This window comes from Rhinopithecus roxellana, chromosome 10, assembly GCF_007565055.1.
Source record: "Rhinopithecus roxellana isolate Shanxi Qingling chromosome 10, ASM756505v1, whole genome shotgun sequence".
NCBI classification, from domain to species: domain Eukaryota; kingdom Metazoa; phylum Chordata; class Mammalia; order Primates; family Cercopithecidae; genus Rhinopithecus; species Rhinopithecus roxellana.
Window position 1 is genome coordinate 29,909,810 of NC_044558.1, and position 18,529 is coordinate 29,928,338.

Sequence of the window (18,529 nt, forward strand, 5' to 3'; positions counted from 1 at the left end):
AGATTAGCTTTTATTTTCTCATAGGGTGTAATAATCATAAATACAACTTTGAGAAGTTCCCATACAAATTACTCTTTTGATGATCTATACATATTCCCTTTCCTTTTTAAGACATAACCGTCTTTACAGTAAGCCTTTAACAAAACACCTTGTCTGATTCGCTGCAACAACCATGAGTGGATAATAACTTAGATGTTGACCAAAATTTTGTGTAGAACCCCATAAATTTATTTGTATTAATTAATTACATTTTAAAATTTGTCTGCATACATTAAAGCTATATATGCCAAACAAGTCTTTTGGCAGATTCAAGGTAACTTCCCCCCCACCCTTTTTTTTTTTTTGAGACGGAGTCTCGCTCTGTCACCCAAGCTGGAGTGCACTGGCCAGATCTCAGCTCACTGCAAGCTCCGCCTCCCGGGTTCACGCCATTCTCCTGCCTCAGCCTCCCGAGTAGCTGGGACTACAGGCGCCCGCCACCTCGCCCGGCTAGTGTTTTTTTTGGTATTTTTTAGTAGAGACGGGGTTTCACCGTGTTAGCCAGGATGGTCTCGATCTCCTGACCTTGTGATCCGCCTGCCTTGGCCTCCCAAAGTGCTGGGATTACAGGCTTGAGCCACCGCGCCCGGCCCCCTTTTATACTATCATCATGGACTATGTATTTTTTTGTTTTGGAATTTTAATAGGTTCAGCTTATTCCAATTGATTAAAATCATTCCTTTGTATTCATCAGTTATGTACTTTATAAAATATTTCTACAACTGGGGGACACTGTGCTATTTCAGAAAATTCTAAGTGTGTCATCACTCTTCAAAGTCAGTAAGTCATTGAGTCTGTCTTGCTTTATCTACCTGACTATCCAGCACTAGTTATTCCCTAAGGGTCAATGAATAAAAATGCAAAAGAGATCAGCCTTGGGTCAGGAATGCATATTTACACACTGACTACTGGTGGTAGGCAGACAACTGTGGAGGGAAAACTTAAATCTAATGCGAAATTTTCAAAATCGGAAGTTACACTGAGCTATAAAATTCAAGCAGAGGCCGGGCGCGGTGGCTCAAGCCTGTAATCCCAGCACTTTGGGAGGCCGAGACGGGCGGATCACGAGGTCAGAAGATCGAGACCATCCTGGCTAACACGGTGAAACCCCGTCTCCACTAAAAAATACCAAAAACTAGCCGGGCGAGGTGGTGGGCGCCTGTAGTCCCAGCTACTCGGGAGGCTGAGGCAGGAGAATGGCGTAGACCCGGGAGGCGGAGCTTGCAGTGAGCTGAGATCCGGCCACTGCACTCCAGCCTGGGCTGCAGAGCAAGACTCCGTCTCAAAAAAAAAAAATAAATAAAAATAAAAAAATAAAATAAAATTCAAGCAGAGCATCACAAATTCCCTTTTTGTAATTAAGGAGTTTTTCAACCCAATCTTGTATCTGTTCCTTACCTGTGAGTTTCTCTCTTATTTTTAATATATTCTGTATCTTATTAAATACATTTATTCATTCACTGAACAGCTTTTATGGATTCCATATTATGTTCTACCACTGTACTAGATAGTGTAGCTGTAGCAGTGAACAAGACACGATCTGTCTCTACCTTTCTGAAACGTGACACTAGACAATTAGAAAATTAGAAATTAGAAAACAAATCAGTAAACAAATTTGTGATTTTTAGTAGTTGTAAGTTTTGCTAAGTGAAAAATATCAAGGATAGAAGAGAGAAAGAGTAGTGAGTGGGCTATTTGAGATGGAGGACTGAGGAAAGGCCACACTGAGAGATTATATTCGCCCAGTGATATTAATGAGGTACAGGATTAAATAAGACAATGATAAGGATGAAAAGTGTTCCAGAGGAAGAATAGCAATTGCCAGCTTCTTGTAGAGGAAAAAAACTGTGGAGTTAGGGCAGAGCAGGGCATTTCTGTCACTTGAACAGTGTGAGTTGGGGTAGAGAATTCACAGATGAGGCGAGAGGCAGAGGTGGATCATGAGATTCTTGGGTGCCATTGTAGGAACTTTGCAGTTTAATTTTAATGAGGAGCTTTTGAATAATTATGAAATAGGAACATTATATGGTTTACAGTTTTCGCAGATTGCTGCTGAATATGCTGGATGTTGAAGTATAGAGAAAAATCAAGATAAACTATTAGATTGTTGCTCTGAGTATCTGGGTGAGTGGTAGTGCCATTTACTTGGACGGGGAAGTCCAGGGAAGAGGTCAATACGGAGAACATCCAGGAGTTCTGTTTGGAGCATGTTTGAAATATCCAAGTGCCATTATGAAGGCAGTTAGATAAATAAGTTTAAAGCTCAGGGAAGAGATCCAGAGCTGCATATATAATTTGGAGCCTCACCGTATCTTTGATATTCAATAAAGGGATGAGGATAAAATCACATCACTAGACAATAGGGGGAGATGTTAAGAAGCTTACAGCTATGTCGTGGGTAATACGACACATAGACTTTGACAAGCAGAAGAGCTAATTAAGGACAAAGCAGAAGTCACTGGATGTAGAAGGAAAACCAGAAGAAGATAGTGTCTTCAAAGCCAAGTGAATAAAGATTTTCAAGTAGAAGGAGTTTATTCCCTATGTCAAAGCCTGCTGACAAGTAAAGTAAGATGGGGCATACAATTGATTAGTGCTTTGTCAAGAATGGAGGTCATTGGTGACTTCACAGGAGTGGTTTTTACAGGAAAAAAATGGAGAAAAACAAAGTGAGATTAACAGAGTATGATAGGCAAAAAATAAAATGTAGAAAACGAGGAATGGCAAATTTTGAAAAATTTTGATATGAAGTGGAGAGTAGACTTGAGTAATAGCTGAAGGAGCAAGTGCAATCAAAAGAAGACTTTTTAAACACCAGAATGTATATTACAGTGTATGTGTGTTCACATGTATCTCTGACTAACTTCAAGTGTAAAGTCTCTGAATAGGCAGAAGGAATGAAATCCAGTACAGACATAGAGGGATAGAGCTTGGAAAGGAAGAAAGAGGGAAGGCAGTTAAGGGACAATTTGAAGTCGGATGATAATGTAGCTCTCTTCTCAGTGTTTTTATTTTTGCAATGGAATGAGAAGCAAGTTTATTAGCTTCAAATAAAGAGAGGGTGGGAATATCAGAGGTTTGTCAAGAGAGAATATGGTGAAAACATACTTTAAAGAGTGGGAGACTGAATTAACTAAAACAAAAACATTAGCTATCAGGAAATGAAAAGGATCCATTTGACATTTGAGATTATAAATTTAAGTGGAACTAGTCAGCATAGAATGGTGTATTACTCAGTAAAACACCATTTAATAGCTGAAATAAAATACAATTTTCAGCTATTACATGGGGCATGTGAAGCTAGCAGAGTTTTGTTTAATTCCAATTATAATTTGCCAGGAAAGTAAAATAAAAACAGAAGGAAGTGATGGATATAGCTAGGAAGTGATTACAGTGACTATGGACTCTAGCCTGAGCATGTAGGGAAATGAAGACATAACAGAGGTAATGCACAGTAAAGATTTGATGAGGGTCAGAGAATTGTTGGATTCAAAGTACAAGAGTCAGTAAGCTGGAAAGATAGGAGTCAGTTGTCAAAGAGAGGAATATTGGCAGTTATTGTTAATGACAAAGTCTTAGGTGTTTCCATGAAAGCCAGTGAAGTGTGGTGGGGTAAACTAAGGTGGGGGAAAAGAGTATTGGAATTATAGAGATAAAGAAATACAGAGTCCAGGGTACTGAATAGATCATTTGCATGGATGTTGACCTCTCTGAGTAGTAGGGAAGAAGTCAGTCATCAAAGTGTAGCATCTTTGAGATGTTCAGAGAAGTGACAGAGGTATTACCAGTTGTCTGCCTTAAAGAGGGGTAGCATGTGATGGTATCTAACGGAATGGGGCTTCAAAGGATCTGTGGTTCTTCAGGAAGAAAAAAGGAGCAATAAATGCAACTACACAACTCCTACGCCCTGTGGTTAGTGGCACTCTGGGAGAAAAACAAACATGATACCTAAGAGGGCTACACTGTAGTGGTATTTCTCAGCAGGTCCAAGATTTCACTTAGAGCCAATAGTTAAGAAAGCATTCAGGGTAGATGTTGAGGATTTTTCTCAATTTAGTATGTTGGCCTGGGAAAACACTAGAGAACATTTAACGTGTTTAGGATAGAAAGGATAGTGGAATTATATTGCTACATCAAACTATGCATTGAATTGCAATCCTCTCAAAGTTTTAAAAATATCAATATTTTTAAATTAGTTTTTCCTATTAAGTGTGCCTTGACACCATAACCCAATAACTGGTAACAATCAAGAGGAGGGACACTGTATCTACACTTTTAAGGCTTCTGAATTTTATTTATCTACTAAATTTACTACTGGTAATTTTTATATCCATTCAATTTAGAATACTAGTAAAAATGTTCAATTTCTTTCATTTGAAAGAAAAGAGTCTTATAACAGGACTCTTGAATGGCAATAATATTTACCTATTTAGTTTATATTGTTTAACCCTCCAAGTTATTTAGTTATTTAGTTTATATTGTTTAACCCTCCAAGTTATGTTATTGTTCTGTGTACTCAATTTTTAAACCATTATCTTGGCCACTCTGATCTTTCATCTGTGGTAAATAGTTTTCTACCTAAAGTGCGTTGTCTATAATTTCATTTACTGAGGATGTGTTGATGGCATTATCCCTCAGTTTTTTTTATTGTCTGAATATGTTTTTAGTTTGCTACTGTTTATTTTTCTGGGTATAGAATTCCAGTTGTATTTCAGCTGATGTTGATTGTTGATCTAATTGTCACTCCTGTGTAGATGATTTGTTTTCTTTCTGGTACTGTTAAGATGTTTTCCTCTTTGGTATCCTGTATTTTCACAATGATATGTCTAAATATGGTTTAAAAGAATTCTGCTTGGGATTTACTGAAATTATTTGATTTGATGTTTGATATCTTTGAATAATTTTGATGAGCCCCAGCCATTATCTCTTTAAATATTTCTTCTTTATTTTCTCTATTATTTTAGACCCCCTCCAGATATCAATGTCTCAACTGCTATTTTATATTTTCCGTAACTATCTTCTTTGATCTACATTCTTGATCATTTCTTCACTACTATCATCCTTTTCACTAAAGTTCTCTTCTTCTTTATCTAATCTGCTCTTTAATACCTCAAGGGAATTTTAATTTTAGTTATTTTATTCTATTCCAAAAGATCTATCTTGTTCTCTTTCAAACTTGCTTGGTTATTTAATATTATTTAACATTATTTAAATAATTATTTGCTCATATTTTAAAATATGTTTGATTTCTTGAAATATATTAAACATTTCTATTTTATTTCAATATCTGGAATCTCAAAATCTGACTACCGTGTATGTATATGTGTTTTTTCTTTTCTTTGCTGACTTTCATTATTGATATCTGATTTGCTTGTGTGTTTAGTGATTTTATCAGTGAGCTCATATTCTTTGAAACTTAAGCTGTGAGAAATTTATGTGGTTTTTGTTGAAGTTGAGTTCCTCCAGCAAGTATTTTTATTTACTTCTAGTTGTTTAGGAGTAATAGCAGCTCAGGACTACAGTTTTATTTTAATTTAAATTCTGAAGTGGAGGTTTCTTCAGGGTACATATAGGTATCATGGATTTAGTCAACATATGATCATGGGGATAGACTTATAAATCCAAAACAGAATAATTTTTATTTCTTTTCTATCTCTCCACCCAGAGGAGTGGCAAGAGAGAAAAAAGGTTTCCTTTCTGTCCTCTCTGCATGGCAAGTTTATTCCTCACTTCCCGTTCCCTGAGAATGAATGCATCACATTGCACAAGACCAGGAGTTACCATTCACATAGACTTCTATGGCACATGCAGAAGACTCTAAATCCCCTAGAATTGTTCAATATAATAACGCTGGTTACAGTTGCATTCTTTTGAGGTTTCAGGTCTTTCTGCAGAGATATTGCTCATCCTTCAGCTGGCCCCAGGGCTTTATAGTCTTTCTCTGACACTCTACACAGATGTTATTATACAAATGCAAAGGCACCAGAATTAACCAATCTACTGCAAGGCAAAACTGGCTTTAGTACCAGCTTCCTTCTCAGGATTTCTGTCTTTGCATTTTGTTTGCTTGTTTGTTTTTCTGTGACATTTTTTGGCCAGTCACCACTGAATTCTAACTTTCTTTTCAGCACCGGAATTTCTTAAAGAAAATTTATCTTAATGTTATGCAGAGTTTTAGTTATTTTAAGTAAGATATTCACTCAATTTAGGGTATCTGTTCCAATATTTTATCGGAATTGGAATCTTGTATATAGTTTTGGACTCAAATTTACATTGAAAACCATTTTATGCATAATGTATTCCATATAAAAATGTTAGATACAGAAAACCAGTGTTTTACTTAATGATATCCCATATTCTTGGGAGGTGGTTTTGCTGCCAGGTCATAATATGCAGTCTCACATCTAGGAAGGACTCGTTGCCTTGTCATAGACCTTGTTGTCGACCAAAACTAACCTACTGATCTTTTTTTATATTATCATTAATGAGGAATAGAATCAAGTTTTAAGTGTTTTAAAATTCTCTTTCTTGTATCTGTGTGTTCTTCAGAACAAGATAGGTTCCTATAGTTCCAAGTATTTTAGTAAATGTATCATGTTATAACTGTTATTCTGTGGAATCATAGTAGCATTTTCTTTTGAATGAAAATTTTTCTTATACAGTTGTAAGTGCTATAATTTATTTATACCTTACTTCATTCAGGATGTTTATTACCATTACATTCTAGTGAATGTTCACATGTAAATAACCTAGTGCGCTTCAGTGACAATTTCAGCAGAATAGATTTTTAGAAAGGAATTGTTTTATGTATCTATTTTTTTTGTTTCTTTCAGTGCCTGATAGTGCACCAGAAAATATCACTTACAAAAATATTTCTTCTGGAGAGATTGAGCTATCATTCCTACCCCCAAGTAGTCCCAATGGAATCATACAAAAATATACAATTTATCTCAAGAGAAGTAATGGAAATGAGGAAAGAACTGTAAATACAACCTCTTTAACCCAAAACATTAAAGGTAAAAGAACAAATCTAATATTGGATATTTGCATTTATAGCAACAGAGTAACCACAAATATTAGCTTAATGTTAATAGTTTGAGATTATTTTCATGCAGGGTATTACAATTTTGTCTTTTTGGTTAAATAAGCTAGGAGTTTATTGCAAGTCACATGAAAGAATACTGTAGATCCGTCCTTTTCTACTTTATCCTATATCATTTTGTCTTCATAAATAAGAGCTACTATTGCCAAAGAATGACATTTTCACTTAGTTTTTATTTTTGGAAGATTGTATTGAGAGCCATTTCATAGTTTGCCTCTTACCTATTTTATTTCTATTTAGGACTGAAGAAATATACCCAATATATCATTGAGGTGTCTGCTAGTACACTCAAAGGTGAAGGAGTTCGGAGTGCTCCCATAAGTATACTGACTGAGGAAGATGGTAAATATAATAGTGGATGTTGATATACTTTGATTCTATAATATTTTGAGAAACACATATATAGAATGAAACAATGTAAAAACTCCTCTAGTCATGGGTATCAGTTGTGTACCATACCAGCGTTATACAGCGATTTCATTGTCATGATATAAAATAAGCTAGCAATGTCAGATTTACATTCAGTGAAATCAGGCATAAAATGCTTTTTATTTTTTGAAGTCATCAGTACTCTGTAAAAAACAGGCAGTCATGTTTTTCCATGGGAATTTTTAAGGCTAAAAATTTGATTTGAACATTAACTGATATATGTCATGACTGTGTTTTTCAACTTTTACATTTTTAAGAATAGACATTAACATGAGCTTTGAAGCAGATTATGTTTATGTAAATGTTCAGCACTTTTTTTATGATATTAAGGATTAACTTGATAATGAGATCAGGCTATTGTACAGGTTCCCTACATAATTGAACAAGATGCTATTCCCCAATGTTAGTAGCTTTCATATTGAATATTTAAACATACTTTCCCTAACCCAAATAAAATCAACTTTACTACTGAGGCCACTTTACATTAATACCTTATCAAGTTAGACATATATTATGCTAAGAAAATAACTTTTGAAAGATACACTTGGGATTAGGTGTTGCATTTTATGTTTTATACGTTGCATATTTAGAGAATATTATTTTTTTTTCTGTAAAAGGAATTTCTGTTTCCATGAAGGGTAGGCCTGGAAGTATCACACGTGTTTGTGGAGTATCATTTTTTTTTTTTTTGTCTTTCTTTCTTTCAAGTTTCCCCATCTTAAAGCTAGGCCATAGCCTATGAATGTTAAGAGTCTAGAATCATTCACCAGGGCAGAATGTGCATTAGACACTGCTAGAAAGGGAGACTTTTCCTGGCATTGCTCTCTTTCTTTTTAAAAGAATAAAGTCTTCAAGTCCCTCTTCTCTTTTTGCAGGTCTCTCCATGTTTTAACCTCTACCAAAGAATTTCACCAAAGCATCTTGGCTAGGGCTCTCTGGGTTGCCCCAGTTTCTAAGTGTGATGCCTCCGTGGGTCAGTTTTCCCTAGTCATTGCATCTTCTTACTATGCTTGCTTTTCCATCAAATTTACCTGCCCAAATTCCATTTTTTTTCATAAATAGATTCTCCTTGCTCTCAAAGTTAAAATTATCTTAATAAAAAAATCCTTCCAAATAAGTCAATGGTTAAAAACTGGGGAAGAAAGTTAGTGCTCCTTTCTATCTTATATAATACTTAAGATTATATTAGTAAAAAATTTACCAATGTCTTTCTGAAAATAATACCCACTTCTGTATAACTAATCTAATCAGAAGGTCCTAATGGCAAGAATTTGAGATCTTATATGATGGAATGAGACCAGTAGTGAACGTATATTTTGAGCAGGCAGAGCTTTTACCACTCAAGTCAATAATTCCAAAGTATGTTGTGTATCTGAATTACCTGGGCCGTTAAAAATATGCTTCCTGAAGGTAAAGTTCCATCTAAATTCTTGGCCAAGTCATATAATTTCTAAGGAACAGGGTAAAGAACAAGACTCCCTTGTTGAAAAATTACAGAAAATCGAAAATGGATAAAGATCTGAGAAAATTTACCTGTTTGGGAATTAGGAACTCCTTGCCCTCATGCAGCTCATGGTTAGAACAAGAGACCTAAATTTGACAAATGTGTGAACAAATAATTTTTATGATTTTAATTACTGGCATAAATGTTCCCCCAAATTATTCACCAGGACAAAAGAAGGACCTAAGCTACTCTGGGGTGTGAGGTAAAGTGTAGCTGTGGAAGTTATGTCAAAGCTGTGACATGAAAATGAATACAAAGGGAGGGCGAGAAATAGGAAAGATCATGCCAGGCAGATGAGTGATAGACTGTGAAGTTCCTTCTCAGCTACCTTGCGATGCTCTGAGATGACAAATTGAATGCACTGCAAAAGTTCTAATTTTTCTAGTTTCAATTTTGTTAGATTATATTTTAGAATACATATGCCAAAACGTTTTAGAATACATATGCCAAAATGATTAAAACTTAGTCTGCTACAGTGGGTGTGCAGTGATTTTTTTTTTTTAGATAGACATGTTAATTACATTTACTTAGCAATAAAATGTTTTACATTAAAAATAAAATATTCAGAGATCTACTGAAGGTTAGCTTTTAAAGGCACCAAGCTTTATCTGATATTCCACGTAAGCATCTTAAAGCATGTTAGAAATGGTTAGTTGCAACATATTAGTTTCTAAGTTACTGCATTTTTGATTGAAGTCCTTTTTGTAAACAATAAACAGATTTTACAAGGATGCTAGGAAAAATATTTATAGGTTTTTGTTTTGACAAATGAAAGAGAATTTTCAGAGATAATTCTTATCTTGGGAAAGAGACATCTCTAATTGATGCATACATTCCTGTAATAACCAATATTTGATAGCAACATTATTGTAGTGTCAGTGAAAATAACAAAATAAAAATACCAAATAGAGCTATCACTATTATTCCTTATAACGTGTCTCATAAACTTTCTGCTGCTCAATAAAATTATTTGGAAAATTATTGTTAGTAAAATAATGAAAACATGCACACATGGGAACACATACAACTATAGCTGAGATTATTCAGAGAAGTAAAAAAGAAAAAAAATGAAGTAAGTCAGGTAGGATTCTGTCCAAATTATTGGAAATAGTGATCTGTACATGAATTGTATTTCAATTGCCATTGTTTAAAGATGTAAACAAATTTTCAGAATTTCTATTAGCTACCTATGAAATCACATTCTGTGCATAACTGTAACAATGAACCAAATTTTAGTGTTTTCTTTTTTTACATGCAAAAGGTTATATTCCATTATTCTAAAACATTACTGTGGTGTTACACAGCAGCTGAGAAATGCCATTCTAAATGTTTTACCTAAATGGAAATATAAAGTTGGCTAACTATTTTGCAGCAATGTTTTTACCACTTATTCAATGCCAAATAGCAAATGTAATTGTATTTTACACTATTATAGCAGAGTTATAAGTAGACTCTAAATTATTTTCTTATTTATGTGCTACATTGGTATTTCCTTTGTAAACCATTCAATTTTGAAGACTGAGTGAACAGAGTTTGATATTATTTTACTTTTTAATGACACAACAGAGATTGAGGAATGTAGTTTTCATTTGTGAGGTCAGTCATTTTAACTGCTTTCCCAATGTTATGCTTATCACTTTCCCAACTTCTTGGATGTGTGATTTTTTTCCCACCTCTTTTTATTGTCTAGGGACCTCTTTTATTGTGTATTTATTCACCCTCAATAAAGTTTTTATTTTTATTAGAGGATGACAGTTGACCAAGATGTACTTGAACAGTAGGTGAGTCACTGTGACATACCCCTTGTTCTACTTTCTCATGAAATATTTTTTTCCATTGAATCACAGAAACAGATGTTCTAATACCACCATGCAAAATCTTCCTTTATCATCTCATTTTGAAAATAAACAGTCTCTCGTGCTTCTGGAGAAAAGCACTGAACCCAATTCCTTTACCAGAAAGTTTATAATAAAAATTGTGTGTATTTCCATGTTAACTTTTTCTTATATATGTTTAATAAAATACATTATTCTATACCCTAACTTTTCAGCTCCTGATTCTCCCCCTCAAGACTTCTCTGTAAAACAGTTGTCTGGTGTCACGGTGAAGTTGTCATGGCAACCACCTCTGGAGCCAAATGGAATTATCCTTTATTACACAGTTTATGTCTGGTAATAATTTTTTTTTTTTGGAAGTAGTTCTGAGAACAAATATTAATCTGTAACATAATAGGAATGCAGTTTTTGGATTTCAGAATGTGGTGCTACATTAGGAACCTGATTATTAATAGGCTAGTTAATATGTTTTTATTAAGAAATAAGTTTTTCCCCTTTTATGTAGTGATTCAATCATAGTCAAATAAAATAATTTTGCAATTAAAACAAAAAATTATGTGTTATGCATAATTATACTAAATTTCTACTCTTAAAAGTCATTGACAAGTCAACTTGTATGAATGTAAGCATGTAATTTTAAACTTCTGAAGTTTTACACAAGTACTCTCATGTCACCATCTTTCAAGTGTCCCTTGAGCAGAGTAATTTTAATAAACATTTTAAATAGCTATTTTTAAAGAAATCTGTTATTTAAGGTCAATTTTTTATTGAAATGTAAACAATGTATTTTGTTTCTGATCACCGTTACCCTGATTACCTGTTTAGCCTTCAATTGTGAAAAAGATGAAATCCTACATTGTATCCCATGTCAGTTAACATGCTTATACTACTTCCTGAGAACTTGATAGATTTAAATCTTCACTTTGATGTAATGTAAATCCTCTTGAGATTCACCAGTCAGGTAATACATTACCTAGTGTATTTCATATATTTCAACTCAGAAAATACAATTTACACAATACTTCATAAAACATAGCCATTTCCTTTTATCTTTCTGAATTGGAAGGACCAGCACTGAGGGAGATGCTATGGTGTTTTAAAGAAGTCTCCTCTTCTTTTTCCTAAATTAAGATTTTTCTTTCCTAATTCCCCTTTAACCCTTTTGCATATTTCTCTTTAAGACTATATATTTTTTTTACTTTGTTGCCTGATTCCTAGTGACTTTGCCTAGTCATGATGAAACTGGGAGTGTCATGACTCCCAGTTAGTGAAAAGGAAGCAGTGGGAAGGAGGTAACCATTCCTTTTCATTACCCTATTCATTTATTCACTCATTCATTCATTGAACAATATTGATAGAATACCTATATACTCATGAACAAGACTCACATAAGACCCTTGCCCTCAAGGATCTTGTATCTCTTACACTCCAAAGAGATAACTAGATTTTTTATCCATAAACAAGCAAACAAGGGAACGTCGGGGGAAGGAGGTCTACTTTTGTTGGGATGCTTCAGGAAGTTCTCTTTGAAGAAGTGGCACTGAGCTGTGATCCAGTTGACAAGAAAGATTTTCTTGCCATGTAAAAATCTACAGGGCAGAACTTTCAAGAAGGAGGGAATATCAACTGCACAAACTCTGTGGGGAAACACAACTGGTCACTTTGAAGACCAGAGAGGAGGTCAGTGTTGCTAGGCATTAGAGAACCAGAGGAGGGTAACAGTAGGGGCAGGAGATAAAGTTCAGGAGTCAATCCATGGTAAGGATTTTGTTTTCATTCTAACTATAAAGGGAGTTCATAGATAATTTAAATCACTTTAGATTCCTTACAGAGAATGAATTGTCAGGGACAAAAATATTAGCAGGGATGCTAGGCTATTTTAGTAGTCTGGGAAAGAGATGGTAGTGGCAATGGAGGGGAGAAGTGGGCAACTTTGAGCTACATTTGGGAAGAAAAACTAACAGGACTTGGTGATGGATTGGCTGTGCAAATAAGAAAAAGAGAAGAATAAAAAATGACTTCTAGATTTTTGAATCAAGTGTGATTACTACTAGAATATGATGCCATTTACTAAGTTAGAAAAAAAATTAAATGAAACAGATTAATTGAGAATCAAGACTTTTCTGGCTGAGATTTTCAGCCCTGCATTATGAGAATAACTGTGTTCTTCTATGCAGTGATCATGCTTCCCTTCCTTGAGCTTCCATGTGTTTTTAGCATAATGCATAGCACACCTAGACAGAAACACATGTGGTCGGATAGCATTTTAAGGGATGCTGTTTACCCAGTTTTTCTCTCCCTGGGTATGAACTCCCATGTCAATGGGAGCCTTCTATTCTAGGAACTTAGCTATAACTTTAGTTGTCTATTTATAATTCCAAAAGTCTAAAGGTATCAGGATTTGTTAGGAATAAGTAATGACAATGTACATTACACCACCTCTTAAGAATATAGCATGGCTCAAATTTTTTATGCTACAATTCTGATGTCATATAGAACATGACCTTTCATTTTCTGTAACTGGTTCTTTTTGCTTTTTGCAGTGATGCTGGGGTTGATGAAAGCACTGATTTTAGATAACCCATTCATTCATCATTCCCTCTGGGTTTAATTCAGTATCTTTTGGGTAAATATTCAATCAATCACTTCAAAGTTGAACTCTTCAATTGTACTTTTTCTCTCATCCATCAAGGGGTATCCTTATCTCGTTTTCTGAGGTAGTCTGGGTACAGGGGAAGCCCATTGAAAATGGGGTAAGGTAATCTCAAATCCGTAATATTGAAACAGAAAAAGTTCCCTTGTCCTGCTCGCAGGGCATGCGACGGGGGCGTGGCTCAATTCTCTGGTGCCCCGCGGCTCAAACCTCTAGGGGGAGCATGCAGACGGGCAGGTTGTGGGGCTCCGACTCCATGGCAGGGTCTAGGGGTGAATGTTTTCAGCTGAAACCCCAGCGGGCCTGTGTTACAGTATGCTCTTTTAGTTTAGCCATCCGTAGGCGGCTTGTGTTAGTTCAGTTAGACCCCGTGCCTTATCGCAAGGACAGAGGGCTTTCTTGCCTTGGAGTACCGGAACTGGATCACACGGGGCTTGGAGAATGAGTGCACGATTTATTGAGTGGCGGTAATTCTCAGCAAGGCGGGGAGCCAGAAGGGAGATGGAGTGGAAAGATGGTTTTCCCCTGGAGTCGGGTCACTCAGCAGCGGACTGTCCTTCGTCCTCACCCGCCAAACTGTGCGTTGTTCCGCTGGTTGATGGCCTGCTGGCCTGCGGCGTCTGTCAGTGTGTGCTGTTAGTCCGCTGTGTTCCTCTCGATGTCCAGCCGCTGTGTCTTCCGCCGACGTGTTCCTGTCAACGTCCAGTCGTTTGTGTGTATGCCCGTTAGAGTCTTGGGATTTTTATAGGCACAGGATAGGGGCATGGTGGGCCAAGGTGGTGTTGGGAAATGCAGCATTTAGGCGGGAAAACAGAAATGCCTGTCCTCATCTAGGTCCCTGGGCACAAGCCCGGGGTGGCGCCCTAGCCAGGGACCTGCCCTTCTCTACCCAGCACTCCCCTGCCCTTCTCCCATATCAATATTGTGAGACACCTCACCTGACCTTTTAATGGAATCATTCTGGCACAAACTTGCAGTCACGGCTTGTAGTTTCAAGGTTCCTATTTTCTGTTTTATCCTTGGTCCAGCCTGAAGGCTTATTCTAGTCCCCTGGTTCCCTAGCACGTCTGTGTTGAACCTCAGGTAGCTAGATACTCCCAGCTGATTTCTCTGCACCAGTCTACAGTGTGAAGGATTTGAGAAGGTTACCTCCACACCCTTCTCTAGCTCTGGATGATCTGCTAGAGGAGCCCTTATATCTTGCTCCACACAGAGATTTTCTAAGCGGCCTGTCATGTTTATCTCCATCCTGAGAAAAAAGAAAAAGGCTTCTTTACACTGGGATTTCCCTCCCAAATCTATTCAGGTGTTGTCACCACTGAACCATTACCCTAAGATCTTGGGACACTCCAGAGTGATGTCTTTGCCCTTTTATTTCTCTCACTCTTTTTTCGTAATGCAAAATTTTTCCTTTTACCTTTCTTTCTTTTGACAGACGGAAATTTCTTTCTTTCGTATACTCTTTTCTTTCTACACTTCAAGGGTCTTAATTTAATTATAACTACTTAATTATAAAACTCTGTGGTCTCAATCCAGGATTGGCTCTTGATGTGTAAATGGGATGTAGAAAACACTTTTCCCTCAGTAAAACTTGGCTTTATTTTACACACACACACACACACAGACACACACACACACACACACACACACACACACACTGTCTCTCTCTCTCTCCCTCTCTCCCTCTCTCTGCTTTAAAATCTACTTTGTTCATTGATGTATTTAGAAGAGACTATTACCTAACATGTAATTGAAATAATGTTTGTTGAATGGATGAATGAATGAAGAGTATGTTTTAAGTTAGAAACTGTGTATATATAAAATATATATTATATATAAAACTATATAAAATATATAATTATTATATAATATTTCATATATAATGTATTATACAATATACATATATGTACATATACATTATATATTATTATATTAAATTATGTATTATATAATTATTACATATAATAATTATTATATATAATTATTGTGTTTTTTTCTCATTGCATTTCTGCAATAAGAATAGTGATGCTTTTTCAGATAATGGATGACTCAGTGGAATAGAGTAAGATTACATAAAGAACAAAAAGGTGAAAGACCTTAACATATTCAAGAATATTATCTATAATATATATGTGTATATATATAAATGATAATTAAATATACACAGATATATATTTAAATTTTCAGCATCATCTTACTAAGATGCTTGCTGAAAGCTTTATGCTTTAGTATCTTACTACCATGCTTTAGTATCTTAGCTGGAAATAGCTCTGTAAGGTATAGTAAATGTAGCGAAGGGAATGCTCATAATTCTGGATTCCTTCATTAGTGATCACCAATCTTTTTGGGAACTCTTACCATAATCGGTTTTATTATGGGGAAAAGAGGCATGTATCATAATGTAATACACATGGGTTTTTAGTCAGTGAGACATGGGTTTGAATCTTGGCTCTGTCACTCAATTATCTTTGGTTCCTATAAAGTACTTAATAAATGGTAGCTATCATTGTTAGCAGGATTCCTGCTTCAGGAGCCCATAGTTCTCTCATAATTCTCAGTTTCCATTATTTCAGTTGATCCAATAATTACCAAATTCTTATAAAGACATTTATTTCAATATTTCTTTTATTGGGGGGGAAGGGGGTCTTGCTGTGTTGCCCAGGCTGTGGTGCAATGGCACCATCTTGGCTCACTGCAACCACTGCCTCCTGGGTTCAAGTGATTCACCTCCCTCAGGCTCCCGAGTAGCTGGGATTATAGGTGCCCATTACCACACTTAGCTTTTTTCACCAGAGACGGAGTTTCGCCATGTTGGCCAGACTGGTCTTGAACTCCTGACCTCAGGTGATCCTCCTGCCTCAGCTTTCCAAAGTGCTGGGATTACAGGCATGAGCCACTGCACCTGCATCAAAATATTTCTCTTTTTTTGAGTGTGTCTTCAAAATGCAGACTGCCTATTATATTTGTTATATTGGGTAACTTTTTTCTTTATCATTAATATTTCTTGGCAAAATAACTCATGAGGATTAATGCGTAACCATTTTATATCCATTATTATATGAGTCACACTTGGTTTGTAGATGGTGTGTTCAGAAATCTGTTTTAATCCGTTGCATTTTAAAATGATTTTTCCTTCTGAAGTTTGCTTTGCAAAATAACTTTTATCATCCATCCAGATGGTAAACTAGCATTTTTTCCCCCTGCAATTATTGATAAATAACACATATTTTTAAAATGATACACAGTCCTTAAATTCCTAGGGCAACCACCATTAAATAAATGGATTTCTATTGGAGCGCTGTAAGCTTATTCTTTTAATTCATTTTGAATTGAGGCATGATGTTCTAGTAGAACTTACTTATTTACTGTTTTCTTGAATTCAACTTGGAATTGTTTAGCGCTTTTACTTCTAGATGTGTCAGTAAAATTTAACAGTAGTTTTCTTCTTTCTTTAGGAAACTTCTAAGAGAATATGCCCTCTATAGCTAAAAGACTGAGGACTGAAAGTGATGCTTAAAATTCTAACATATACAAATCTTCACTCTGAAATGTTTCTCAAATTTTTTAGTAGTAATTATGAGAGGTAATTCTGAAACAGTCAGTCTGACAAATGTTTATTAAACCCTGTGGGGGGATATATAACATACAGCACCTTAAAATGATTGAAGACTTATTGCAGAGAAGATATACCTATGTGAAATAATTGAAAAACACTTGCCAAAGAATATGTTAGGAAGTCAAAATAATTCTAATGCAGCTCTTTATTAAATATCACTGGTCAAATAATTCCCCCAGTAACATAAAACTTACCTTTGTAAATGGACTTCTGAATCCTAAAAAAATATACCTACTCTAGTTTCTTCAAGTTTTCTAAAAGACGTTCACCATGTTAAAAATTGCCTCATGGTTACTGCATATAATATAGATCAGTAATCAAAATGTGAAGGGGGCCATTTCAGATTTTCTGAAGTTATATCCACTTTGGAGTGAAAGTGGTAAAGATAGATTTGTGAATTAGGAGAGCATCTCAGTGGAGGCAGTGTATGAAGGCAGCAGGAATGACTGTCAAGAGTTTGACAAGTAGCGTTATAGACATGGAATACTGAGGCTAGGTTGGGAAGATGAAAGAAAGAAATACAGATAGATGGAGTGGTAGAGCACATGAATGCTTTTTAGGGCTTAATATGAGGTTTCTAGTGGGATGACCAATGTTCTGACCAATGTTCTCCCTCAGCTGTTTCCTGATAGTCATTTTCTGAGTCACTTGGAAGCTTGAGTGCCAAGGTCAAGCCCATGGCCACTCATGCTTTGCAAGTGGGTCATAAATTTAGAATTGATTGTTAGTGTTAAAAAAAATGAGTAGATCTCTTGTAAAACTTCAATTTCCTTTGTCCCTTATAAAAATCAGAACACTTTTGCCATATTTCCTGTAGAAAAAATCAGCAGAGTTGAATGGTAACTGTCTTTTATTTGAAGCATTTGCTTAGTTGTTTACCATGGTTCCCATCACACCCTCTTATTTCATTTTAACTTAAAGAAAATTTTGTAGGTACATAGTAGGTTTATGTATTTATGGGGCACATGAAATACTTTGATACAAGCATGTAACAAGTAATAATAACATCATGGAAAATGGGATATCCGTCCCCTCAAGCGTTTGTCCTTCATGTTATAAACAATCTAATTATACTCTTTTAGTTATTTTATAATGTACAATTAAATTATTATTTATTGTAGTCACCCTGTTGCACTATCAAATACTAAGTCATATTCATTCTTTGTATTTTTTTATACCCATTAACCATCCCCACTTTCCCCATCCCTCCTCACTACCCTTCCCAGCTTCTGGTAACCACCCTTCTACTCTCCTATCTCTGTAAGCTCAATTGTTTTGATATTTAGCATCCACAAATAAATGAGCACATGTGAAGTTTGTCTTTTGTGCCTGACTTATTTCACTTAACACA

General features: G+C 35.6%; 1 protein-coding gene across 1 annotated transcript in view; it reads left to right on the forward strand.

The window, feature by feature from the left end:
• PTPRQ (protein tyrosine phosphatase receptor type Q) overlaps window positions 1-18,529 on the forward strand; it is a 220,149-nt gene that overhangs the window by 43,554 nt on the left and 158,066 nt on the right. The window contains exons 15-17 of the mRNA XM_010383675.2: window positions 6,873-7,055; window positions 7,382-7,483; window positions 11,125-11,245. Of these exons, the coding sequence (XP_010381977.1) occupies window positions 6,873-7,055; window positions 7,382-7,483; window positions 11,125-11,245 (406 nt within the window). The remainder of the gene's footprint in view (window positions 1-6,872; window positions 7,056-7,381; window positions 7,484-11,124; window positions 11,246-18,529) is intronic.